The 27,479-nt window shown below is 46.7% G+C and overlaps 1 protein-coding gene across 1 annotated transcript; it reads left to right on the top strand.

The window, feature by feature from the left end:
* The first annotated feature begins 258 nt into the window (after positions 1 to 258).
* On the top strand, positions 259 to 27,479 carry LOC134394352 (keratin, type II cytoskeletal 5-like). The gene is made up of 9 exons (XM_063119738.1): positions 259 to 781; positions 3,898 to 4,112; positions 17,113 to 17,173; positions 18,695 to 18,790; positions 19,502 to 19,666; positions 21,754 to 21,879; positions 24,690 to 24,910; positions 27,024 to 27,052; positions 27,181 to 27,479. The coding sequence occupies exons 1-9, from the start codon at positions 323 to 325 to the stop codon at positions 27,243 to 27,245; spliced, it is 1,437 nt and encodes a 478-aa protein (XP_062975808.1). The 5' UTR covers positions 259 to 322; the 3' UTR covers positions 27,246 to 27,479.

Raw genomic sequence — 27,479 nt, 5'->3', positions numbered from 1 at the left:
AAGCCAATCAGTTAATAAAACAAATGACTTCTGACTGCATTTTGCAAATGGTGCATTAAAAATGTCTCCTGTGTCTTACTGTTCTTCAGCACACTATACTTACTTTGTCCTTCAACCTGTGGAGGTCAACGTCTTGCTGCCAGGCAAGGCAAACCCAGTAATAGCCTAAATTAGCAATGCAGATTTCAAAATGCCAGCCTTCCTCCCCTACTGCATATAAGGAGTAGCTCCAGGTCCCACATCAAAGGAGCTCCTTCCACTGCTCTCCTCCAGTGCCTCCCTGTGCATTGTTCTTTTAGCACTTCTCTGACTGAGACGCAGAATGGGCCAGCAGCAATTTGTCAGTTGTTCCAACAAAAAAAGAGGCTTTTCTTCGGCCTCCTCCATTGGAGGCAGTGGGGCAATCAGAGTCAGCAAGGCACCCATGGGTCAACCAGTGATGGCCACCTGCATGCATGGAGGAGGCAACACCAGCCAAAGTTTCCATAACTTTGGTCAAATGAATCGGATTTCCTGTTGCGCAGACCACCACAGAAGGAACTATGTAGATACTGACTTGAGCATGGGATGTGTGGTGGGTCACAGTGCCCTTGCAAACGCCTTTGGCTTTGGAAGTCATGTTGCCAGGGGTAGGAGTGACGGAATCCGTGAGATTTACACTAACAAGCACCTTTTAGAACCTCTCTATCTGGGCGTTGACCCGCACGACCATCAAGTAAAAGCACACGAGAAGGACCAATTGAAGGACCTCAACAATCAGTTTGCAGGCTTCATTGACAAGGTAAGATTATCATGATACCGTTTATCCCTACACACACACCTATTCATTTTGATTCTAGACTAAAGTGACTGCAGCTGTGGCTGAATATTCAGCTATTTAAGGCAGTTTTAGATTTCCGGTTAATGTTGCTGCCACACTCTGTGATGACTTGCTGAACATAGGGACATTGATTTACATAGGTGTATGCTTCTCAACACTTGATTGCTGTATACATGACGACCGAATGTGTGGATTGTCTCCGTGGAAAAGCACGGTGTTTGGAGATGATGGCAAAATAAATGTCCTGCCTGTGAGGTTATGTCTGTGATGGCCCATTGATGACACTGAGAACCAAACTACATGCTATGCTAAACCCTGCACACCAAATTGGAGGTGGAGGTGGGGAATCCTTTTACAATCTATTGTGTGGGTTGGCCCTGAATCTTGGAAGGCCTGGATTCAATGCTGCTCAGACACAAAGCTTACTGGGTGATCCTGGGCCAGTCATGGTCTCTCCCAGTCTAAACCAATTCATAGGGGTGTTGTGAGTAGGGATAAACAGACTCACCTCCATCTGTGCTCACCGGGCACGCATTAAACCACCAATGCCACCCACCCCGCTCACTGCAATGCGCGAGCCGTTAGACTTCCCAGCAAGTGCCATGGAACTGCCCATCTGCTTTGTAAGCCACCATTGTGCATAAAAAATGGCATCTCGCATTTTGGGATTTCCAAGAAATGTAAAGTTGCATAAATGGCAGTTGTAAAGGAGCCATTTACAGAACTTTATAGGTGTAAATGAGCCATCAAAATTGGGACAAAAATTAAATAAAAAGTTGAACGTGTGTATGTGTGTGAATCAGCCCAGAATGGTATTTTTTCATTTGCTATTGGTTTTTATTGAAATCTAGTTAGATAGATAGATAGATAGATAGATAGATAGATAGATAGATAGATAGAGTACAAGCACTGAATACAAGTGTTGATTATTAATCCCTATTCCCCCATTGAGGTTTGGCATGTTCCCGATTGGTTTTGGTACAGCTGAGAAGTAGTACTGTAGCATACACTTGTTTGTGCCTGAAGCTGATGTTTTATAACGAAATGTTCCCTATTTTAAAATCTGCTTATGTGTGTGTGTGTGTGTGCGCGTGTGTGTTTTTAAAAAATGTAAAGCTATAAAATTTAAAATTTTAGAATTTTTAAATCTATAAAAAAGTATAAAGTAGATGTGCTACTAGTGGTTGCTCCGGCTATTGGGCGGTATAGAAATGTAATAAATAAATAAATTGCTTGGGGTTTTTTTGTTTGTTTGTTTGTTTTGGAGTGCTGTATCATGTGAAATACATCACCTGCATTTTTGCTGATTTTGATAGACAGACAGACAGACAGACAGATAGATAGATAGATAGATAGATAGATAGATAGATAGAGATAGAATTTGAAGCTTCGTGGACCACAGGAAATATTTGCAGCTATACTCAGTAGATGTAAAGGTCTTACGGTCTGGGGTGAGGGCTGGGGAGCAATTTTTATGTATAAGCTTCATGGCTGAGTAGAGATTTGAACATGGATCTCAGGCCATAGCTAGATGGGGCAAAATCCCAGGGTGATCCCTGGGATCATCCCTGTGCGTCCACATGATGCACAGGGGACGCCGGTATCAGGGAGGGATGATCCCTCCCTTGCCCCGGGATCTCGCCCTCCCCTTTAGCCCTGGTTTTTCCACGGTCTCTGGCTGAGCCCAAGACCACGGAACATGTGCCCGGGCACCACGGGTTGACCTGGCTCCTCACGAGGAGCTGGGAGCCGCGCACAGTGTGCAGTTCTCCTCAGGAGCACTGTGCCCTTCTGGAGTAGGGTGGAGGGAGTGGGGAAAACAATTTAAATTTAAAAAAATACTTACCTTTTGCGCACAACCGTTTGTGTGCTTTAATATTAAAAAAAATGGCAGGCACGATACCTCTCCTTCTGAGGTCATCGTGTGTCGCGTGTAAACAGAGGAGGGATCTCACGATAAACACATTGCAAGATCTTCTCTCCTCCGTCTGGTGCTAACAGGTAGGCCTAGCTAAGGCCTATGTCAAACACACCAGCCAAGTCACTTCACCACAATGGCTTTTTATCACATCAGAAGTTAAAGAGGTGACAGGAGAGCATTCAGGGCAGATAGCACTGCTTCAACCTCAGCTGTTTTTAGAAGCTAAACACTGTCAGGTTCCTCCTTCATTTCTCATCATTGCTACCACTTGCTTGCTTGACAGGCAGGGAGGCAGGGAGCAAATGGGCAGTCTCACTTACCCCACTCCTTCTCATCACCTCCATGGTCTTGATCCCTTCAACCCCATTCTGCTGATATCAGATAGCACTCTTCTTTAAATTGTTATTGCCTGGGACATGCTAGACTGATAAATTTAGAAAGATTGATCTAGGGAAGAGGAAGCTTTTTATCTCAGCAGATGACAATATGGGGGATGGTGTTATCTTAATTAATGTAGTTCTTTTTAGCACCTAGGGTGACCATGTGAAAGGGAGGACAGGGCTCCTGTATCTTGAATAGTTACACAGAAAGGGGAATTTCAGCAGGTGTCCTTTGTATGCATGCAGCACCTGGTGAAATTCCTTTTCATCACCACAGTTAAAGCTGCAGGAGCTATACTAGAGTGACCAGATACAAAAGAGGGCAGGGCTCCTGCAGCTTTAATTGTTGCGATGAAGAGGGGATTTGACCAGGTGCTGCATGCATACAAAGGACACCTGCTGAAATTCCCTTTTCTGTGCAAGAGCCCTGTCCTCCTTTTCCTATGGTCACCCTACAAATCAGCTATTGATGTTTTATTAAATTATTACCTTTCCTCCCTATTATTATCTCTCTGCATCTTTCTTGCTTTGTGTTTCAAAATTGATGGCTATGCAAAAGCCTGGTTGGCTATTGAGCAATCAGCTGAACTAACCCCATCACACAGACACAAAAGCACCCCACAGTTGAGAGGCGTCTTGCAAAGCGGTCTTCTGTGCCTAAAGTTGCTGTAGCAGTGCCATGTAATATGGCTCTTACATTAATCCACTTTCAATAGTTTCACCAGCTGAGTCGTACCATCCAAACGCCCAGTGTTTTCTTCCCTTCTGGGTTTCAGGTCAGATTTTTGGAGCAAAGGAACCAGATGCTGGTCACCAAGTGGGAGCTGCTGCAAAGCCAGACAGTCCCAACGGTTCGGAAAGATCTCAAGCCTCTCTGCGAAAACTTCATCACCAACCTGAGGAAAAAACTCGACTGTCTGTTGTGTGAGAAGAACAAACTGGAAAACCAACACAAAACCATGCAGGACCTGATAGAAGAGAACCGGCACAAGTGAGCAACCGATCGAGTGACCCATTTTCATAGCCAGGCCTTGCAATGAGTGAACATGAAGTGATGTGAAATACAAGCCCTATTTCCACAGGCCCAAGCTCAGGGCCAGATGTTATAGCTGGAAATAGCCCTTCTTTGCACACCTGCCCAAATACACATGCCTCCATCACTTAGGGGTGACCATAGGAAAAGGAGAACAGGACTCCTGTATCTTTAACAGTTGCATAGAAAAGGGAATTTCAGCAGGTGTCATTTGTATGCATGCAGCACCTGGTGGAATTCCTTCATCACAACAGTTAAAGCTGCAGGAGCCCTGCCTTCTTGACAAGATACAAAAGAGAGCAGGGCTCCTGCAGCTTTAACTGTTGTGATGAAGGGGGGATGTCACCAGGTGCTGCATGCACAAATGATACCTGCTAAAATTCCCTTTACTATACAACTCTTAAAGATACAGGAGCCCTGTTCTCCTTTCTATATGTTCACTCTACTATCACCTCTGGTGATACAGAACGTCTTGTGTGGTGTCATAATGTTGTGACTTTTTTGCACTCTGTTGACTCCTATTTGTGGGGTTTACTAACTTGCAGCATGGTGGTTTTCTGAAACTTTGGCCCCATTCAGAACACACCTTAAACCATGGCTTTAACCATGGTGGTTAAGCCAGAAAGCCAGGCCAAGTTCAGAAGACGGAGAGAAAGGAGAGACAAGCTCTGTTGCTGTGGTTGCTATACAATGAATGTTTTATTGTTTCCAAATTTAAAACGTCTTTAACCATGGTGAATAAAGCAAAAAGCCTTATTCACTGTAGTTGAAGCAGTGGTTTAAGGTGACTTTTGAACACAGCCTGGCTTTCTGGCTTAACCACCGTGGTTAAAGCCATGGTTTAGCTGTCTTCTCAATGGGCCCAGTAGAGCTTCACTTGAAGCATTATTAATATGGATGGGGTGGGGTGCGTGGGTTCCACTTGTTGAAGGGCCAGTGGGGGGTTGCGGCTGGCTCAGCTCTTATGTCTTACCGCTCTTTATCTTCCGATGGCTATGTACTGAATGTAGACAGCTGCATCTTGGAGGCCTATCTCTGTTTCATGGATTGTTAGACATCTTTTGTCTTCTCAGTGACAGCATTGGATATTTGGGGGGTGGGAGCACAAAAATTCCATTCCAGTTTGCAACTGAGCATGTGCACTATTGCACACTAGCACTAATGCACATTTTACATATTAGCACTACTTCACATTTGTGCAAATGCCCGCCCCCCAAAAGTTTTTCAAAAAAGTGGTCTGCAAGTCCATGGAATCTGTACAACTTGGAAAAAGCCAATCTGCTGCAGAATTTGCAGGTCAGATTAATAGAAAACCAAACTCATTTGAATCCATTGTGCATATCTCCAACATCCATAATTATTGTTATTATGTATTTATGTATACAGCGCCATCTATGTCCATGGTACTTTACAAAGAACAGGTATGACAAGTCCTTACTCCAAAGGGCTTATAATCTAAAATTGGCAGAGGGAAACAACAGAGAAAAGGGTAGGGTAGGATGGAGGCATAGGTTGGCAGGGGAAGAATTTGTAATTATTTCAATTACACGTACTTTGGCTTTATTACAATATAAAATATAGGGTAATATGGCTTAGGTTTCAGGGAGGGTGAGTAGCTTGAGGGACTAAGTAAAAAGAGAAGATCACAAACTGTGAAGATTCTCTGGATGGTGGAGCAGTAATTTCAGTCCACTTCAGGAATTGCACTTTAAGGTGCAATTTTGACTTGAGGATTGTGGGTAGGTGGGTGTGTGGGAAGGAAAGGATTAGAAGAGGAAGTGCTTAATCCTTCCTCTTTAAAAAAAAATCAATTAAAAAAGTAGCAGCAATCACCTCCATACACACACCAGGATTTCAGATGTGTTAACTTTTACCAGGGATGTCTGTTGCAGAGAAATCTATCACCAGATTTGTGAGCCGAGCTGCAGGATTCCGCCCCCCCCCCCCCCCCCCGCCCCACAAATCCGGGAACTTCCTTTGATTTTTTTAAACTCGTAATTTATTCAAATTTTGTCCCTGATTTGCCTAATTTGCACAAATTGCAGCTGTGATATGCTTAATCTTGCAACAATTGTGAGCACAATTTGCATAAAACTGGTGATACCCCCCTCCCAAAAAAATCCATGAGCTGGCCCAACTCGATGCAGCAAGCCAGAGTTCAGAGGGGCAAGTTGCTGAAAGCTTTGCCAAGTTCACCCCCTGGACATTCCTTTGGCATCCCTGCCTTTTACACATAAGCTTCTGGAGCCCTGTGGGTGTAAAAGCAGCTTTCGGGGAAGAAATTTGGACTAGAGAATGCCCAAAACATACCTCCTCTTCCTGCCCCTGCGGCTTTTCAAACCCTCCGCTTTTCTTTTACTTAAAATGGCAATCAGGGTTTGTTATTTCCATAGTTTGTCCTCCATGGTCAGAAGCAGGGCTCTAGATGAGTGCTGCTGTATTAGGGTGACCATATGAAAAGGAGGACAAGGCTCCTGTATCTTTAACAGTTGCATAGAAAAGGGGATTTCAGCAGGTGCCATTGATATATATGGAGAACTTGGTGAAATTCCCTTTTCTTCATAACAGTTAAAGCTGCAAGAGCTATACTAGAGTGACCAGATTTAAAAGAGGGCAGGGCACCTGCAGCTTTAACTGTTGTGATGAAGAGGGAATTTCACCAGGTTCCCCATATATACAAATTAGGGGTGTGCACGGACCCCCCGCTCCGCTTCACTTGCAGATCCGCCATTTTTCGGAGCGGGTCGCTCCGCCCCGCCCCCGCTCCGCCCACTTCCGCTCCGCTCCGCTCGGAGCTCCGGATCCGGATCCGGAGCTCCGTTTTTGCCCCCCCATAGGGTTGCATTGAAAGCTAAAAAAGTAAACAACTTTTTTTCCGTTGAAGTTAGAAACCTCACGTTTGGCACCATGACACCTCATGGGCGTATACACACACACGCCAAGTTTCAAGGCAATCCCATCATCCCCTGATTTTTGGCGAATTTTTGAAAATCGGGCACCCCATTCACACCCCTTGGGATAGCTCCGTCAATTTGCATGTTAGAAACCTCAAACTCGGCACCAGGGCAGCTTATCCATGTGTCCACATGCACGCCAAGTTGCAAGCAAATCCCATCATCCCCTGATTTTTGGCGCGGCTCTACCCTCTAACGCACCTCCCATAACCCTAATTCACACCCCTTTAGATAGCTCCGTCAATTTGCACGTTAGAAACCTCAAACTCAGCACCATGATAGCTTATCCACGTGTCCACATGCACGCCAAGTTTCAAGGCAATCCCATCATCCCCTGATTTTTGGGGAATTTATGAAAATCGGGCACCCCATTCACACCCCTTGGGATAGCTCCGTCAATTTGCATGTTAGAAACCTCAAACTCGGCACCAGGGCAGCTTATCCATGTGTCCACATGCACGCCAAGTTGCAAGCAAATCCCATCATCCCCTGATTTTTGGCATGGCTTAACTCACCCCAAATTGTCCCATTCTACAACTACGTCAATTTGCACGTTAGAAACCTCAAACTCAGCACCATGATAGCTTATCCACGTGTCCACATGCACGCCAAGTTTCAAGGCAATCCCATCATCCCCTGATTTTTGGGGAATTTATGAAAATCGGGCACCCCATTCACACCCCTTGGGATAGCTCCGTCAATTTGCATGTTAGAAACCTCAAACTCGGCACCATGAGAGCTTATCCATGTGTCCACATGCACGCCAAGTTGCAAGCAAATCCCATCATCCCCTGATTTTTGGCGCGGCTTAAACTTTTTAACTCACCCCAAATCAAGTCCCATTCTACAACTACGTCAATTTGCACGTTAGAAACCTATCCTTTGGTCCCATGACAGCTTACCCATGTGTCCCCATGGACACCAAGTTTCAAGGCAATCCCATCATCCCCTGATGTTAGGGGAACTTTTGAAATTTGAACACTCCAGTATGTCAGGGATTTAAAGTTGCAATTGCAGACAGCTCAATGGGGCCAGTTCCAAGGCAATCCCAACATGCCACGAGATAACCCTAAATCTTCTGGCACATTTGAAAAAGGGATTATTGAATTTGATAAAGTCTAAGTGAGTGCAGGAAGGACTTCTCCCCTTAGTCAAAGCAAGACACATACACCATCGCTGCAAGGCGGGAAGGGGAGAAGGGAGGGAAAGCAGGCAGGCAGCATGCATTGTAGTGCCGCAAGGATGGCTTGAGCACTAACGCATAGCAAACCAACCCATAAGTGGGCGCAAAGTGAGGCAAAGATGGCTGGTTCTTTCTTTCTAAGCCAGCAGTTACGCCTTGAGGGGCACAGAGGAGGACGATTGGGAGCAAACCAGGCACCAGGCGGGCAGAGAGGCAGGCAGAGTAGGCGAGGAGTCAGTCCTGGCAGATGCCCCACCACAGCAGCACCCCGGGGGAGGCGGGCAGACAGGCAGGCAGGCATGGGTTGGCGGGCCCAGAAAAGCTGGTACCTTGCACAAGTAAGCCATAGATCTGTGGGGGAGTCAGTCCCAGCAGATCCAGCTACCTCACAAGGATGGCTCCCAGGCAGGCGGGCAGGCGCCTCCACTGTAGTGGCTGTGCTCAACTCGGCGGGCGCACTACAAGACGAGTTGAAGTGAGAGCTCACTTCTCAGGAAACGTAGTGGCTGTGCTACGGGAGATCGGTGGACTGCTGGAGCTTAGCTTTTTCTCTGAGGGGAAGTCCATGAGTTGAAGTGACAGCTTGCTTCTCAAAGACAGGGTTACAGCGGAAGAGGGGTGGGACGAGACCGGGGAGACAAGCTCGACCAGTGACTACTACTAATCCCCACATCCTGGAGGACCACAGCATCCCACACAAAGTGGCTGTGGTGAAGTCAATGGCTGTCATGAGTCGAAGTGAGTGCTGACTTCTCAGGAGGAAACTTAAACTGTCCCTAGTATGCACTAAGTGGCTGTGCTATGGGAGTTCGGTGGACTGTTGGAGTACCAGCCGCAATTGGGGAAGTGAATGAGTTTCAGTGAAAGGTTGCTTCTCAAAATCAGCACACAGATCAAGGACTCCATTTGATCCCCGAGCTATCTAAAGGGTGACCCGTGGACTGCTGGAGTTTTCCTCCGGTTCCCGGTGGCTGGGATGGGTCTCGGCTTCTCAAAGCCATGGCACTGCTGCATATGCAGTGCAGCTTCTCGAAAGAGAGCTGTCCCACGGAAAAACGGTGCATTACTGGAGCTTAGCTTTTTCTCAAAGGGGAAGTCAATGAGTTGAAGTGAAAGGTTGCTTCGGAAGTCTATGGCTTTCATGAGTTTCAGTGACAGCTTGCTTCTCAAAGAGGGCGTTACAGCGGAAGAGGGGTGGGACGAGACCAGGGAGAGGAGCTCGACCAGCTGCTGCGACTAATCCTCACCCACATCCTGGAGGACCACAGCATCCGCAGTAGTGGCTGTGGTGAAGTCAATGGCTGTCATGAGTTGAAGTGAGTGCTCACTTCTCAGGAGGAAACTTAAACTGTCCCTATGCACTAAGTGGCTGTGCTATGGGAGTTCGGTGGACTACTGGAGTACCAGCCGCAATTGGGGAAGTGAATGAGTTTCAGTGAAAGGTTGCTTCTCAAAATCAGCACACTGATCGGGTCACCCAGAGGTCCACAGCCTCTACGTAGTGGCTGTGCTGAAGTCAATGACTTCCATGAGTTTAAGTGAAAGGTTGCTTCTCAAAGGCGAGGACTTGCCTGTTTCATTTTCGCAGCGAGACAGGCAGCTGCAGTAACACTCACAACCACACACACAAGGACAGCTTTTGCACAGAGGCTCATGAGTTCAAGTGACAGCTTACTTCTCAAAACCATACTTCGGGATCAGGGAGTACGTCTTCCACTCCCAGGGCACTCCAAAGGGCGACCCGTGGACTGCTGGACTTTACCTCCCTCAGTTGGGGAAGTGAATGATGAGTTTAAGTGAAAGCTTGCTTCTCAAAGACGGGTTACAGCAGAAGGGGAAGAGGAAGAGGATGAGACTGAGGAGAGAGAGGTTGCTTCGGAAGTCTATGGCTTTCATGAGTTTCATGAGTTGAAGTGAGTGCTCACTTCTCAGGAAAATTAAACTGTCCGTACACACTAAGTGGCTGTTCTATGGGCGATCGGTCGACTGCTGGAGTACCTCCCACACATAGGGGAAGTCCATGAGTCGAAGTGAAAGCTCACTTCTCAGATAACTTGAATTGCGAGACTGGGGAGAGACGCTCGGCCAGCTGCTGCAACTAATCCTCCTCACCCACATCCTGGTGGAACAAAGCATCCACCGAGAAGTGGCTGTGGTGAAGTCAATGGCTGTCATGAGTCGAAGTGAAAGCTCACTTCTCAGGAGGAAACTTAAACTGTCCCTATGCACTAAGTGGCTGTGATATGGGCGTTCGGTGGACTGTTGGAGTACCAGCCGCAATTGGGGAAGTCCATGAGTTGAAGTGAGTGCTCACTTCTCAGGAAAATTAAACTGTCCGTACACACAAAGTGGCTGTGGTATGGGCGATCGGTGGACACCTGGAGTACCACCCGCACATAGGGGAAGTCCATGAGTTGAAGTGACAGCTTGCTTCTCAAAGACAGGGTTACAGCGGAAGAGGGGTGGGACGAGACCGGGGAGAGAAGCTCGACCAGCGACTGCTACTTATCCCCACATCCTGGAGGACCACAGCATCCGCAGTAGTGGCTGTGGTGAAGTCAATGGCTGTCATGAGTTGAAGTGAGTGCTCACTTCTCAGGAGGAAACTTAAACTGTCCCTGTGCAGTCAGTGGTTGGGGAGAGAGGCACGGCCAGCTGTGCCTCCACCGTAGGGGCTGTGCTCAAGTGTCTGAACTTGAAGTCGAAGTGAGAGCTCAAAATTGCTCCATATGAGACTGGGGAGAGAAGCTCGACCAGCGACTGCTACTTATCCCCACATCCTGGAGGACCACAGCATCCGCAGTAGTGGCTGTGGTGAAGTCAATGGCTGTCATGAGTTGAAGTGAGTGCTCACTTCTCAGGAGGAAACTTAAACTGTCCCTATGCACTAAGTGGCTGTGCTATGGGCGTTCGGTGGACTGTTGGAGTACCAGCCGCAATTGGGGAAGTGAATGAGTTTCAGTGAAAGGTTGCTTCTCAAAATCAGCACACAGATCAAGGACTCCATTTGATCCCCGAGCTATCTAAAGGGCGACCCGTGGACTGCTGGAGTGTAACCTCCCTCACCCTCAATTGGGGAAGTGAATGAGTTTCAGTGAAAGGTTGCTTCTCAAAATCAGCACACTGATGGAGTCACCCAGAGGTCCACAGCCTCTATGTAGTGGCTGTGCTGAAGTCAATGACTTCCATGAGTTCAAGTGAAAGGTTGCTTCTCAAAGGCGAGGACTCGCCTGTTTGCTTCTCAAAAAACCATACTTCTGGATCAGGGAGTACGTCTTCCACTCCCAGGGCACTCCAAAGGGCGACCCGTGGACTGCTGGAGAGAGGCAGCCTGGCTAGTGGTGGTGGTGGTGCCAGGCATTGCCTTGCCCCCTGCTTGCACCTCACCTAAACGTGCAGTCAATCATGGACAAACGGTTGTAAACCGCCCAGAGAGCTTTGGCTGTGGGGCGGTATATAAATGTAATTAAATAAATAAATAAATAAATAAATAAATGGAGTCTTTTGGAACTGGGTGGAAAACTATCCGGATGAGTTGACTAAGCTGTACCGGACGCCACAGAAATGAAATGAACTCAAGTGCGGTGCTTTGCCCTCACAGTCAGTCACACACACGCACGGTGACAAACTCTGCCTAGTGCCTACAGAGAAAAAACCAGCCTGCCTGAACTGTAGTGTGCCTGCCAACCCAAGGAGGGGTGGAATTAAAGGGAGCCTGCCTGTCACTCCCACGAGGGCTTGAGGGTGGGGTATCCCAGCAGGGGGAGATTGCCCTTCAGAAAGACCAGCTGCTCCACCAAGTCCGGCTCCAAGCGAGAGCGGTGAGGGGTCACTATGTCGCCCGCCATAGAGAACACCCTCTCGCTTGGAACACTGGTGGGTGGGCAGCTGAGTCGATCCATGGCCACCCGCGCCAGGTCCGGCCAAATCTGAAAACGGGATGACCAGTAGGCCAGGGGGTCCATGGAGGAGTCCTCGATGGGCTCTGACAGGTAACGCTGCACGGTGGTTGCAGCGTCATCCTGGCTGGTGGCTGGGGAGGGTCTCTGCCCAAACACGGTGTGCAGAGCCTCTTCCCAATACCCCTCGCCTGTGCTGCTGCTGGGAGGGATGCAGGTGAGGCTGCTGCTGGTGCTGCTGGTGCTGCTGCGGGGAGGGGTGGCCTGCTCCTCTGCCTCACTCTGCCCCACCCTCTTGGCCCATGCCGCCCGCACTTCGCCCACCAGCGTTTCCACCCAGTGCTGCCTGCTATTTGGCCCACAAAGCCCATCCTTCACACGAGGGTCGCACATGGCTGCCAACATGTGGACCCTGTCGGTTTGGATGGGCTCCAGCCTCCGCGTCACGCCGTCCCTCAGCCTAGTCACCGCTTCGCGGACCTCGGGCTCGAAGCGCCTGCCGGTGACGGGATCCCTGTACTCCAGAAAGTCGCCCATCTGTTTCTGGAGATGCCTGCATACAGGGATCACCTGGCTGAGGAGGGCAGAGCTTTTGCTCAGGGTCTCGGTGGCGTTCAGGAACGGCTTGAGGACCGCCACCAGCTGGGACATGGCGTCCCACTGCTGCTTGCCCAGGTGGTGGACGCCCATGTCCCTGACCCTGAACAAGTCGTGGATGGCACGCTGTTGCTCCACCATCCGCTCCAGCATCAGGTAGGTGGAGTTCCAGCGTGTCACCACATCCTGCACTAGCCTGTGCTGCGGGAGATTCAACTCCTCCTGCTTCTCCCGCAGCAAGCGACTGCCCTTGACGCTGTGGTGGAAATGGCCTGCCACCTTTCTGCAGCTCTCCAGGAGGTTACGGATCCCGGACAGGGGACCGAGGTTGGGCTTGCTGCTGCCCATCCCAAGGCCATCCCTCACCACCAGGTTCAAGACGTGCGCGATGCAGCGGACGCCCTCGAATCCGCCGTCGCGCACCGCCTTCACCATGTTGGCTCCCCCGTCCGTGACCATGTAACCGCGGGTGACCTTCTGCCCAGCTAGCCACCCATCCACCATGCGGTTCATGGCCTCCGTAATCTCCCCTGCCGTGTGGGACTGGTCCATCACTTGCGTGTGGAGGAGGGCCCAGCAGTAGCCCTCCTTGCCAGTCCCTGTAGTGCTGGATCCTTCCTGCCCCACGGCTGCCCACCAGTGTGCCGTCAGGGACAGGTAAGCGTGCACTCCGCCCTCGCTGGACCAAATGTCCGAGGTGAAGTGCACCATCCGTGCCTCTGCCTGGCACAGACGACCCAGCACTAACTCCCTGCAGGAACGGTACAGGGAAGGCACCACCCGCCTGCTCAGGGTGGTGCGACACGGCAGCTTGTAGTATGGCACCACAAGCGCCATCAGCCTCTTGAAGCCTGCGTTGTCGACGAGGCTGAATGGCTGGTCGTCCAACGCCACCATCTCACCGATTGACGTGGTGATCTGGGAGGGCGTTGGAAAACGCCATCTTGTGGTTCCATACTTCCCCCACCCCATTTCCGGCAGGGTTGCCTGCCTAACCCTTGTGGGGATGGGAGATGGAGAGCTGAGACTGGAAGTGCCAGCAGCAGCAGCAGCAGCAGCAGCAGCAGCAGCAGCAGCAGCAGCCGCCGCCTTCGGCTTTCCCCTGGAACCAGTCGCCTTGCCCGCCTCTTTCCCCAGCAAGACCGACTGGTGCTGCCTCTTAAGATGCATCTTCATGCTGCTGGTTCCATAATGCCCTGTCGATGAACCCCTGCTTAGGCTGAGTTTGCAGTGGCGACAGACAGCAAAGCGGGGATCCGCTCCCAACTCAAAGTGGTCCCACACGATGCTTGTCTTTCGTTTCCGTGGTGACACCACCAATTGCCCGCCTGAGCTCTCTGGTGTTGCCACAGAAACAGGGGTGTGGGATGAGACTGGGGAGAGAGCCTCGGCCTGCTGCTGCTCCTCCTCAGCCCCCACATCCTGGAGGCCCACCGCCTCCTCCTCCTCCTCCCCCCCCTCCACTGTGCTGAGGACCTCGTCTAGGTCCATCATCGGGCTCGTGGGCTGAAAGGAGAATGAAGGAGTTGGGGATACTCCTCCTCCTCTAATGGCACTGCTGCCACGTGCCTCTTGCAAACGGGCACTTTTCCCATTCCCACCCTCAAAAAGAGAACGCCGGGCACAAGTTGCAGAAGAGAGTGGCTCTGCCTGCTGCTTGTCCTGCTTCTGTTTTGGAGCAGTCAGCCAAGGAGTTGCCCGTTTGAGTTTCACAGGAGGAGAGGAAGCCTGCTTACTGCTGGCAGACTGAGCCTTGCTGCTTTCAGCACGCCTGCTTCCTCTTTTCATGATGACTAACAAAATATTAATACTACTAATACTATGTATAAGGTACTACTAAGAATATGTATAAGAAGATATAATATGTTTAAATGTAGGGAAATGGGACAAGAACAATAAAATATACTACTACTAATATGTATGAGAATATACTAATATATATATATATATCTACTACTAAGAATATCTACAAGAATATAATAATATGTTTAAGAATATTACTAATAAATGTAGGGAAATGGGACAAGAAATGGGACAACCACTACTATAACAAGAACAAAATATGAATACTACTACTACTAATATGTATGAGAATGTATACTAATAGACTACTAAGACTATGTCAAAGAATATAATATAATATGTTTAAGAATAGGGAAATGGTGTGCGTATGCTTTCCCCAAAATGCTCAATCTGTGGCTGCCTGTTGAACTTGACAAAAGCAGCCCACTCCGTCGAAGTTACACAGAGAAGAAAAAGAGAATCCAATTTTTTTGGTATATTTGGTATATAGAAGATAGAAGGAAACACAATCAGGATTTAAGAGAGGGGAGGGGGGAAAAGAACCAACCACTACTATAATATGTATGAGAATGTATACTAATAGACTACTAAGACTATGTCAAAGAATATAATAATAATATGTTTAAGAATAGGGAAATGGTGTGCGTATGCTTTCCCCAAAATGCTCAATCTGTGGCTGCCTGTTGAACTTGACAAAAGCAGCCCACTCCGTCGAAGTTACACAGAGAAGAAAAAGAGAATCCAATTTTTTTGGTATATTTGGTATATAGAAGATAGAAGGAAACACAATCAGGATTTAAGAGAGGGGAGGGGGAAAAAGAACCAACCACTACTATAAGAAGAACAAAATATGAATACTAATATAATATGTATGAGAATATATACTAATGGACTATGTGAAAGAATATAATAAAATATGTTTAAGAATATAAATGTAGGGAAATGGGACAAAAAGTGTGTGTATGCTTTCAAAAGAAAGCTTTCACAAAAGCAGAACAGTCAGGCTTTAATACAGGGAAGGGGGGGGCAACCAACCCAACCACACACTCCAAAATTCAAAAATAAAGTTTATATTAAATCAAAGTAAGGGGAAAACACAGGGCAAACTAAGCTACAAGTCAGAAAGAAGCAAACAAACACACACACGCGCCAAACTAAACCTATATTAAATTAATCTATCTCCAAAGCAGGAGCACTAGCTAAGTAAGTGTTCCCTCCACGAACGCCAACCCACAAAGAGACACAAAACAGAAAGTTCTCAGGGTGGGTCTGCCTTAGTCCCCCCTCCAACGCTGGGATTGGAGGAGGATGCTTTCTGAGGAGATCAATTCTCATCAGGATTGGGAGTTGAATGTGCCTGTCATCGCTTCCAAAAAAATAAAAAAAAAAAATAAAAAAAACCCAAACCCCGATTTTTAAAAAAATATTGCACGTGAACCACAGCACGCAGAAAGTTGAGAGTGGTCTCAAAATGACCCCCATCCACGACTCTCTGTGCACAAGAATTTTCAGAACGATAGCTTAAACCCCCCCCCAGTTATCCCCGATTCTTTCCCTCAATGCAATCCTATGGGCGAAAAGCCGAAACGGAGCCCCGCGGTTGACCCGATTTTTAAAAAAATATTGCACGTGAACCACAGCACGCAGAAAGTTGAGAGTGGTCTCAAAATGACCCCCATCCACGACTCTCTGTGCACAAGAATTTTCAGAACGATAGCTTAAACCCCCCCCCAGTTATCCCCGATTCTTTCCCTCAATGCAATCCTATGGGCGAAAAGCCGAAACGGAGCCCCGCGGTTGACCCGATTTTTAAAAAAATATTGCACGTGAACCACAGCACGCAGAAAGTTGAGAGTGGTCTCAAAATGACCCCCATCCACGACTCTCTGTGCACAAGAATTTTCAGAACGATAGCTTAAACCCCCCCCCAGTTATCCCCGATTCTTTCCCTCAATGCAATCCTATGGGCGAAAAGCCGAAACGCAGTTTGAGCCCCGCGGTTGACCCGATTTTTAAAAAAATATTGCACGTGAACCACAGCACGCAGAGAGGTGAGAGTGGTCTCAAAATGACCCCCATCCACGACTCTCTGTGCACAAGAATTTCCAGAACGATAGCTTCAAAAACAACGTAGTTATGCGCGATTATTTGCCGCAATGCAATCCTATGGCGAAATGTTTTCAAGATGGCGACCGGAGCGCTCCGCCTGAACTCGGAGCTCCGAAAAATGGTCGCTTCTCTTCGCCTTGCTTCTAGGGGGTCCGCGGTCCGCTCCTACTCCGCCTCTGGGTAAGGCGGAGCAGGCCAATCCGCTACTGCTTCTACGCTCCTAATCGGAGCGGAGCACATCCCTAATACAAATGACACCTGCAGAAATTCCCTTTTCAATATAACTGTTAAAGATACAGGAACCCTGTCCTCCTTTTCAGATGGTCACCCTATGCTGTATAGTCCATGTGTTGAGATAAACTGACTCCCTTTCTTCAACTCTCTCTCTCTCTCTCTTTATAAAATCCTGCAAGATATGAAAATGAAGTCAACAGACGGGCCCATGCAGAGAATGACTTTGTCTTACTCAAGAAGGTGAGCGATCCAGCTGGGCCACACAGAATCAAAATGTGCATGTCAGCTGGACCAAGAAACATGGGTGCCTGAGGCAAAGGATGTGGGTGGTGAGCTTCCCTGCACAAGGCTATTAAACAGCTGTATCTACTTTCAGTTTCACCTCAGAATTGAGCTCAGAGCACTACACAAAGAACCTTTCCTTTCCTGCTTTTCTGCTATATAACCTTTAAGTGGCAATGTGATGCAGCAGAATAGTGCAATTGCATAAATGGAAACAACATTTTCTTTCTCTTTCACAAATATTACTGTGTTTCCCTACTTGAAGAAAAAACATGTTCCAGATTGGTGGGGAAATGGTAGAGAGGGCAAATTGCTCCACTGACAGGGATAATATGGCATGTACATGGTACTGATCTTGAAGATGATGCTCATATTGATCAGTAATAGTCTGCAAAGAGTGTGGAAAGATAAACTGAGGCTGGAATTACACCAAGTAGGATATAGCAGTATGAAAGCAGTATGAAAGCTGTAAATGGTATATGTCATGGGCCCCAACAGTTGTCAGTGCACATCAATACCATTATAAATCAGTAGTGTGGCTCCTGCCTCTTATATACTGCTTTCATTCCATTTTCATAGTGCTATATCCTGCTTGGTGTAGATCTTGCCTGATAGTCCAGCAAGGATACCACCTTTCATTATACTGAGCACACCTAGCCAGTACAAGATTTCACCTAACCGATACAGTTTCCAGAGGGGCAGTCTGTATTAGTCTCTTGCAACAGGTTATTTTTAAGGTTGCTTCTGATCTTATCCTTCAAAATTCACACTTCTCTGAATTTGGCAATGGAGTTCTCCAATCCAAAAATGTACGCAAAATTCATTTATTAGGAGAAATAACGTTACAAATGCATTATATTAGGAAAAACGTTTGCAAAAAATGTGTACATTAGCAAACATGCCTACAAAAATGCATGTATTCGGACCAATGTGCAGAAAAAATGCTTAGGACTTTTCATGCATTTTTTCAGTTTTGAGATGAACTGAATATAAGATTGAAAAGTTGCTTGGGCATTCATTGTATACATGGAGAAGAACAAGGGCAATGTGTACTATGGCAAAGGATCTGAAATGCATAGACAATTGTGGGATACCTGGGAAGAAATGAAGGACGTACTCTACCCTGTGCCTGTTTGGTGTATTCTCTTCCCCTTCTTTTTGTTTTATTATGATTTTATTAGAATGTAAGCCTATGCGGCAGGGTTTTGCTGTTTTATTGTTTTACTCTGTACAGCACCATGTACATTGATGGTGCTATATAAATAATAATAATAATAATAATAATAATAATAATAATAATAATAATAATCTTTGCAAGAAATCATTTATGCCAAGTCTGTCTTGCCAAATTTCATCCACTTCTGGAAAATTAGAATCACATTCTGGACAAAGATCCCTCATCAGAGGCATTGAAGTCAGATCCCTCATCATCATTCTCCAAATAACATTAATATTCTGTCCCAATTCCCCCCCCTCCAGGAAGTGGATGATGCATTTAAACAACAGAAGGAACTGGAACTGAAGAAGGAATTGCAGATAGAAAATATAAACTTCTTGAAAAACTTCTTTGCACAGGTCTGTATCCTTCCATTGCAAGCGGTTCTTATTCCTTCATATGCAATTGTGTGATTTTATTTATTTATTTATTACATTTTTATACCACCCAATAGCCGAAGATCTCTGGGCGGTTCACAAAAATTAAAACCATGAAAAGCACATGAAAAACCATGAAAAACAACCAACAGTCTAAAAACACAAATACAAAATACAATATAAAAAGCACAACCAGGATAAAACCACACAGCCGAAATTGATATAGATTAAAAATAAAAAGGTATTCAGCTGGTGATGGAAGGAATACAGTGTAAGTGCCAGGCGAACCTCTCTGGGGAGCTCATTCCACAGCTGGGGTGCCACAGCAGAGAAAGCCCTCCTCCTAGTAGCCACCTGGTTCACTTCCTTCGGCAGGGGCTCACGGAGAAGGGCCCCTGTGAATGATCAAGTACTTGATATAGTCCAGCTACTTCCTTTTTAAAACTACAGTAAGTGCAGGGGGCTCAAGCCGGATCTTTAATAGCCCCCTCGTCCTCAGTCATGCTAGAGTCCCTGACTGAATCAGGTGGAATTCTTACTTTAAAGTAATGTCTGTTTTGTCCCAGAGCTTTCCCATTCACTGAGGGTAAGATTTTCACATCAGTAAATGCACAAATCCGCCCTGATCCCCCACCTTACATAGGCTGCTGTTACCATGGGTCAGATCTCATTCACATCCTGTGCAAACTGCAGGAGCTTGCTGTGCTGGATTGTCGACTCTGTGATACATCCGTGGTGGTCAACATGAACAACAACAGATTCTTGGACATGGATGCTCTCATCCAGAATGTTGAAAGCTGGTATCAGGCTGTCGCGCAAAGAAGCAAGGAAGAAGCTAATCTCTTTTACTGGAACCAGGTAGGATCAAAGGCCACGGAATGGGTTGAGGTAGTGAAAAAGATCTACAGTTCTGTTTTTTCCCATAAACCCAACATTAGGGTAAATTCATAGGGATGTATGAGAATTTCTTTTCCGTTCACAGATCATCAGCACTTATCCTGCTCACAACCCTGAACATGAACACAAGTCTGAGTGTGTGCACATTTTCTCCAAAAGGTTCACACATTTCCAAAGTTGCAATTGCATTCAAAATACATGTAATATTTTTTTTACTTTAACATGCACATATTTTGAAAAAAATAAAACAAAACTTTTTCATACTTTAGTCAATGGGGGAAAGTGCATACTTTTGAAAAATATGCACAGAAATATGCATTTTTGGGGAGATATGTGAATCAGTAAAAACCCATGCTCGCCGAACTTGTACAAATTCCATCTGAAAGCTTGTTCTGACTAGAGTCTGTATCAGATCGTGAACTTTATTTTTTTCTTTTTGCATGAAAATCTCTGTGTATTTTCATGCATATTTTCCCCAAAGTATGCAACAATTGTGAACATCTTTGTAAAGTACACATTCTTTTCCCATTGATTAGATTTTGTCATGCAGATTTTTCAAATGTACACATGATGTTGAACACATTATTTTTGGTCCATGAATCACATTACATGCTCAGAAATGTACAGTTTCACCATTTGAGTTCATGTCCATGTTTGGTCAGGAAGTTGTGAACTAGGTAAAATTCTGATACAAATGAACTGAAATAACTCTCTCGTACACCCAGATTATAAAGAAGTCAATCTGTAAGCACCTTGAAAACAATGCAGTGGTTACTAGAAGCCAACATGGATTTGCCAAGAACAAATCCTGTCAGATAAATTTGATCTCATTTTTTGATTGGGTAACCTCCCTTGTGGACTGTGAGAATGCTGTGGACGTAATGTATCTTGACCTCAGCAAAGCTTTTGACAAAGTGCCCCATGATATTCTGATTAACAAACTAGCTAAAAGTGGGCTAGATGGAACAACTATTAGGTGGATTCACAGTTGGCTACAGAATTGGACTCAAAGAGTGCTTATCAGCGATACCTTCTCAAACTGAGGAGAGGTAACGAGTGGGTACCGCAGGGCTCAGTCCTGGTCCCAGTGCTCTTCAACATTTTAATTAATAATTTGGACAAGGAGGTACAGGGAATGCTTATCAAATTTGCAGATGACACAAAATTGGGTGGGATAGCTGGAAGACAGAAACAAACTTCATAGTGATCTTGATAGGCTGGAGTGCTGGGCTGAAAACAACAGAATGAAATTTAATAGGGATAAATGCCAAGTTCTACATCTAGGAAATAGAAACCAAATGCACAGTTACAAGATGGGGGATACTTGGCTCAGCAATACTACAAACAAGAAGGATCTTGGAATTGTTGTAGATCACAGGATGAATATGGGCCAACAGTGCAAAGTGGCTGCAAAAAAAGCAAATGCTATTTTGGGCTGCATTAATAGAAGTATAGCTTCCAAATCATGCAAGGTACTGGTTCCCCTCTATTCGGCCCTGGTTAGGCCTCATCTTGAGTATTGTGTCCAGTGCTGGGCAGTGGGCACCACACTTCAAGAAGGATGCAGACAAGCTGGAGCGTGTTCAGAGGAGGGCAACCAGGATGATCAGGGGTCTGAAAACAAAGCCCTATGAAGAGAGACTGAAAGAACTGGGCATGTTTAGCCTGGATAAGAGTAGATTGAGGGGAGACATGATAGTACTCTTCCAAGTTCTTGAAAGTTGTCATACATAGGAGGGCCAGGATCTCTTCTCCATCCTCCCAGAGTGCAGGATATGGAATAATGGGCTCAAGTTACAGGAAGCCAGATTCCGGGTGGACATCAGGAAAATCTTCCTGTTAGAGCAGTACGTCAATGGAACCAGTTACCTAGGGAGGTTGTGGGCTCTCCCACACTAGAGGCATTCAAGAGGCAGCTGGACAACCATCTGTCAGGGATGCTTTAAGGTGGATTCCTACATTGAGCAGGGGATTGGACTCAATGGTCTTATAGGCCCCTTCCAACTCTACTATTCTATGATTCTATGATTCTTTTCTCTGGATATTAGATTGAGGATCTCCAAAAGAAACGATGCGAGTTCCATGATAACCTGAAGAAAAGCCTCAATGAGATTACAGAGCTGAACCGGGTGATCCAGATAATGCGGTGCCAGGTAGAAAGTGAGAAAAAGAAGGTAGGGAAACACGTATTCTGTGGTTTGAAGCAGGCCTTGTTTGGTGCAGCACCAAATGCAAAGATACTTTCACCAGAAGTTTAGAAATGGATTTGCTTCTTCTGACTGTGGTGTTGCTCTGATGTCAAGCAACACTGATCTGGGATAAAGATCTACTTAAATAATGATTTATAAGGCAAGGGGCAGATCTACACCAAACAGCATATAGCACTATGAAAGTGATATGACAGTGGTAAACGGAGGCAGGATCCACACTACTGCTTTATAGTGGTATTGAAGTGCATTGACAACTGCCATATATAGCTTTCATACCACTATCATAGTGTTATATCCTGCTTGATGTAGATGTATCATCGGCCCCAACAGTTGTTGGTGCACTTCAATACCACTCTAAACAGTAGTGTAGATCCTGCCAAGGATAAAGTTCATAACATGAGAATTCAAGACACTGGGGGCCTTGCGAGACGAGGCTTTAGCCCGGTGCGAGGCCTGGGCTCGTCCCTGTTCATCCAGATGATGCCCAGGGTATCCCAGGCTCAGGCAGGGGTCAACCCTCCCTGGGCCTGGAGTAACCAGCACCTCTTTTAGCCCAGTTTTTCCTGCAGTCTCAGGTGTGTAGCCAGGTCTGCTGCTTTTTCTGGCTATCGCATTTACTCCTGAGTAGCTGGGAAAAGCGGCGGACCAGCCGCAGTGCTCCACAGGAGCGCTGCAGCAAAATAAGGGCTAGGGTGGGGACATGGGGGGGGGCAGTAATTGTGGCCTAAGGGACATGGGGGCGGGAAACAGAGGCCAGGGGCGATGGGGGGAATCGCGGGCCATGGGCAATGGGGGGCATTGGACATCACGGGCGGGGGGAACAGACATCGTGGGTGGGCGGGAGGTGGGGCGATTGGACAGCGCAGGCAGGTGGGCGAGGGGGATCGGACATCGCGGGCAAGCGGGATTGGAGATTCGGGGGAATCGGGGGCAGGGGAGAGCGAGGAACCCTTTTTTTTTAAAAAAAAAAAAACCTACTTTTAGCGGTGGTGCGCTCCTGCGCACACGGCCCCTTTAAATGTAAATAAAAATGGCGGACGCGATGGGGCTTTCCTAGACCCCATCGTGTCTGATGTGTAGACGGGGCTGACAGGCCATGCTACTTCTAGTGCAGCCTGGCCCCTCCTCACTGCTGAATTTTCAGGTAGGTCTAGCAAGGCCCGGGATGTGTGAAGGGAGTAGTAAATAGCCTTAAGGTGGTGAGAACATGAAGACTGAATAGGTTCTTTTGCAGTTCCACCAGTAATTCATGGCTTGAATTCAGCTGCCTTCTTGCACCCATGAATTGGATACCACCAGCGAAATGGGACGTCTGCATCCTCTCCTCCTCTCTGCATCTCCCTATGTGCCCCCCAAATCTGCTCTGGAGGGTTGGGGGACCCTTTGGAGGATGTTCTGACGATGTGCAGGACCTGCAGCAGGGAGGAGAGGACATGGACCTGTTTTTCAGATGCAATGAGGAAGTTGGATCCTACCCCAGATCTATATTCTACTTAAAGGTGTATTTCCTGGCTAATAAATAATAACCTTGGGAAGGTTCATAATGCCCACCACAAATGCAAGGCGAGTGCTACAACCCTATAATTCTTCTTTGGCTCAGATTTTAATCTGAGCCAGAGAAGAATTCCTTTGCCACTCCCACAGACCCACCCAGGACCCAAACCCTCTCCTTCCCCTGCGTGGTCCTCCAAGCTTCCTCCCTAGGCACAGCAATGGGGGGTTGGGGAATGGGAGAGACCTTTTGCTGGTGCCGCTGGTGTCGGATCCAGCAGCAAGGACAGTGGGTAGAAGGGAAGGGGGCTTGGAGGCTTAGAGTTAGTTGGTTGGTTGGTTGGTGGGTGGGAAATAGAAAGCGAGAAAGGCTTGGAGACTCATGGGGATGGAGGATGGGGTTGGGGAGGGTCCAAATTAATTCAGAGTGGCTCAGAATAAACTATGCTATTTTCCAGTTTGGGGCAAACATAGCTTGGTTTATTCCAATCCAATCCGAGCCTTGGAACACTCTGGCCTTAGCTAGACCTACCTTTTAATCCACGACGGAGGAGGGAAGATCCCACGATGTGATTATCGCAAGATCCCTCCTCTGTTTACACTCAGGAGGAGAGGCGTTGCACCCACCATTTTTTTAAAGCGACAGGAGCGCATGAGCGCCGAAAGTAAAGTTTTTTAAAAAACTAATTTAATTTCCCTGCTCCCCCCACCCTATCCCTGATGGGCGCAGCGCTCCTGGCTCTGTGTGAGGAATCACGCAGAGCTGGGTCAACCTACGGCAACAGGCCACACGTTCTGCGGTCTCGGGCTCAGCCCGAAACCGTGGAAAAAACAGGCCCAAAGTGTAGGGCTCTATCCCGGGGCAAGGGAGGGATCATCCCTGTCTGATCCCGGGATCCCCTGTGCATCATGTGGATGCACAGGGATGATCCCGGGGTTCGCCCCAGGATAAAGCCCCATCTAGCTAAGGCCTCTATGTCCGGAGCTGAAATGGATGGGGGCACTAATTTTGCATCATTGTTGTCCCATGAAAAGCACTCACTTTTGCATGAACTATGGGTGTACTGGTAGCTGCATGTTGCAGCAGGATGAAGCTCAGTCATGGGCAAGCAAGCAATAGCCTCTGGGAGTAGTCTTCTCATTTGGGAGCTTGTAATATAAGCTTCCAAGCTGCTCCAGGGTCCCATAGAATCACTGCTGGAAGGGGGCATAAAGATTGAATGCAACCAACCATTTGGAATTTGGCATGATGTCACTTAGAAGAGCCTCCCCCTGTTTCTCAGGTTGCTTTCCTGCAGTCAGCCCTTCGCGACACCGAAGAACATGGAGACTCTGCTCTTAAAGACGCCCAGGCTAAGCAGAAGGACCTTCAGAAAAACCTGCAGGGTTCCAAGGATAAACTGGCTTCCCTCTTGCGGGACTACCATGACCTCATGAATACCAAACTGGCCCTTGATATTGAGATCGCTACATACAAGACAATGCTGGAAGGGGAAGAGAACAGGTGAATGCAATATACGGCTTCTCAAAATATGAAGAGTTCTGTTCCTTACTACTAATTTTCCAGTCGAGACAGGATAAGTTCACGTAACCATGCTGTTCCCTCTCATATTTTCCAAAATGATGGCCTCCAGATGTTTTGGGCTTGGACAATGGTCAAGAATTCTGGGAATTGTACACCAAAACATCTGGAGGGAACTAGGTTAAAGAAGGCTGATATACAGGGTGAAAACCAGCTATGTAGCTCAGACAGCAGGATCCATCATGTGAAAACGTGGCTAACTGTACAGGGATTAGTTGACTTACGTTGTCGTGGTGGTGGTGTTTGTTGTTGTTGTTTGCAGATGGGTTTTAAAGTGGCCAAGTTTGCTGATGACACCAAATTATTTACGGTTGTTAAAACACAAAGGGATTGTGAGGAGCTCCAAAGGGATCTCTCCAAGCTGGGAGAGTGGGCATCCCAATGGCAGGTGCGGTTCAAGGTCAGCAAGTGTAAGGTGATGCATGTTGGGGCAAAAAAAACCCCACCAACTTCAAGGATAACCTAATGGAATCTGAGCTGGCGGTGACCGAACAAGAAAGAGATCTTGGGATTGTGGTGGACAGTTCGATGAAAACGTCCACCTAGTGTGCGGCTGCTGTAAAGAAGGCAAACTCCATGTAAGGCTTTATAAGAAAAGGAATTGAGAATAAAAAGGCTGGTATCATACTGCCCTTATACAAATCTATGGTGCGACCACACTTAGAATACTGTGTACTTTTCTGGTCACCACACCTAAAAAAAGATATTATAGAGCTGGAAAAAGTGCAGAAAGGGGCAACTAAAATCATTAAGGGGCTGGAGCATCTCCCCTGTGATGGAAGGTTACATCAACTGGGATTGTTTAGCTTGGAAAAAAGGAGACATGATAGCGGTGTACAAAATTATGCATGGTATGGAGACTGTGGATAGGGAGACCTTTTTCTCCCTCTCTCAAAATACTAGAACCCGGGGTCATATCCCATGAAGCTGATTGGTGGGAGATCCAGGAGAAATAAAAGGAAGTACTTCTTCAGACAGCACATAGTTAAACTATGAAATTCACTACCACAAGATGTAGTGATGGCAACCAATTTGGATGGCTTTAAAAGGGGGTTGGATTAATTCCTGGAGGCAAAGGCTATCAATGGCTACTAGTCCTGATGGTTATGTGCTATCTCCAGCATTCGAGGCAGTAAGCCTGTGTGCACCAGTTGCTGGGGAACGTGGGTGGGAGGGTGGTGTTGCACCATGTCCTGCTTTGTTGGTCCCTGGTCAACAGCTGGTTGGCCACTGTGTGAACAGAGTGCTGGACTAGATGGACCCTTGGTCTGATCCAGCAGGGGACTTCTTATGTTCTTATGTTCTTAAATCCATTCTAGTTAATGATAAAGATATCTGTTGCCAAGAAATCCAGCTGTTTTGGGGCTCCCTGGATTTCTGTGGTGCCTCCAACTTACCTCATATTTGTGAGCTGAGCTGCAGGTTTTTCCATAAAACTGGGAAATTTTTCATTTTTTAACACACACACACACCCCCCCCCCCCCCGCATAAATAGCCATTTGCAGAAATTGCAGTCAAAATTTGCACAAATGGCTATTTACAGCAATTTAAAAAACACAGACTGAAAATCCTCCAGGTGGCTGACTTGCTGTGAACAGAGTCAGGCCAGCTGGTGGACGTTGGTACAGAGTCTCGGGGGTTAAGAAGTTGAAATTCGGATTCACCCAATATCCCTGGGTAACAATGGTTTAATTCAGATATGGCATGCTATCTATCACATAAAGGATTGCTTTTACCAGCTTAGCTCAGACAATACCACATTTGACTCAGCTGGAGGCTTCAGATTAATTTTCAACAGCAAGGCAAAAAATGCTCTTGCTAAGAATATCTTTTTTTAAACAAAACAAAAAAATCCCCATTTGAATTATCGCATCAAGATTCCATGCACTCAGACAATTCAAAAATAATCAGAAAATCCAGATGTACACAAAAGTATTTCATAATCAATAATACTGAAGATAACACTGCAAACATAAATACAGAGTTTAGCTAATATCCAATATTTTCTTCTCCCCCCACCCTTTTTTTTTAACAGGATATATACAGGAGCACCTGTGAGTTTAGGTAAGGAACCTGCACATTGCTTTTATTTTCTTCTATAATCTGAAAAATTTCATTTTGCTGCATTATCTCCCTCTGAGATCCATGAAGTATTGCAAAGGTCACTCACTGAATGCATAATTCTCTTACAGCTGTGATGAACACTACTACTTGTGCCATCCACAACAAAGTCCACAATGTCAATAAAATAGTGTGAACAGTGGAAATGAACATTGGATGCGCATATGGAATATGGGTTTCTTTTGCAGGATTGGCTGATGAAACTCCAAATGAGAAGCTCCATATAACCAGCAAAAAACGCTAGTCTATTTGGTCTTGTAGGGTAAGGGCATTTGTGCAATTTAGTGCAGAAATGAATTGGGATTTTGTTCTATATTAATCACATGAAACAACTGTTATATTTGAATGTCGTAATAAGCCTCTGGGCTTG

The sequence above is a fragment of the Elgaria multicarinata genome, chromosome 3, assembly GCF_023053635.1.
Source record: "Elgaria multicarinata webbii isolate HBS135686 ecotype San Diego chromosome 3, rElgMul1.1.pri, whole genome shotgun sequence".
In the NCBI taxonomy this organism is placed as follows: Eukaryota; Metazoa; Chordata; class Lepidosauria; order Squamata; family Anguidae; genus Elgaria; species Elgaria multicarinata.
Note: the sequence above shows the minus strand (reverse complement) of the source record. Positions and strands in the feature narration are given on the sequence as shown.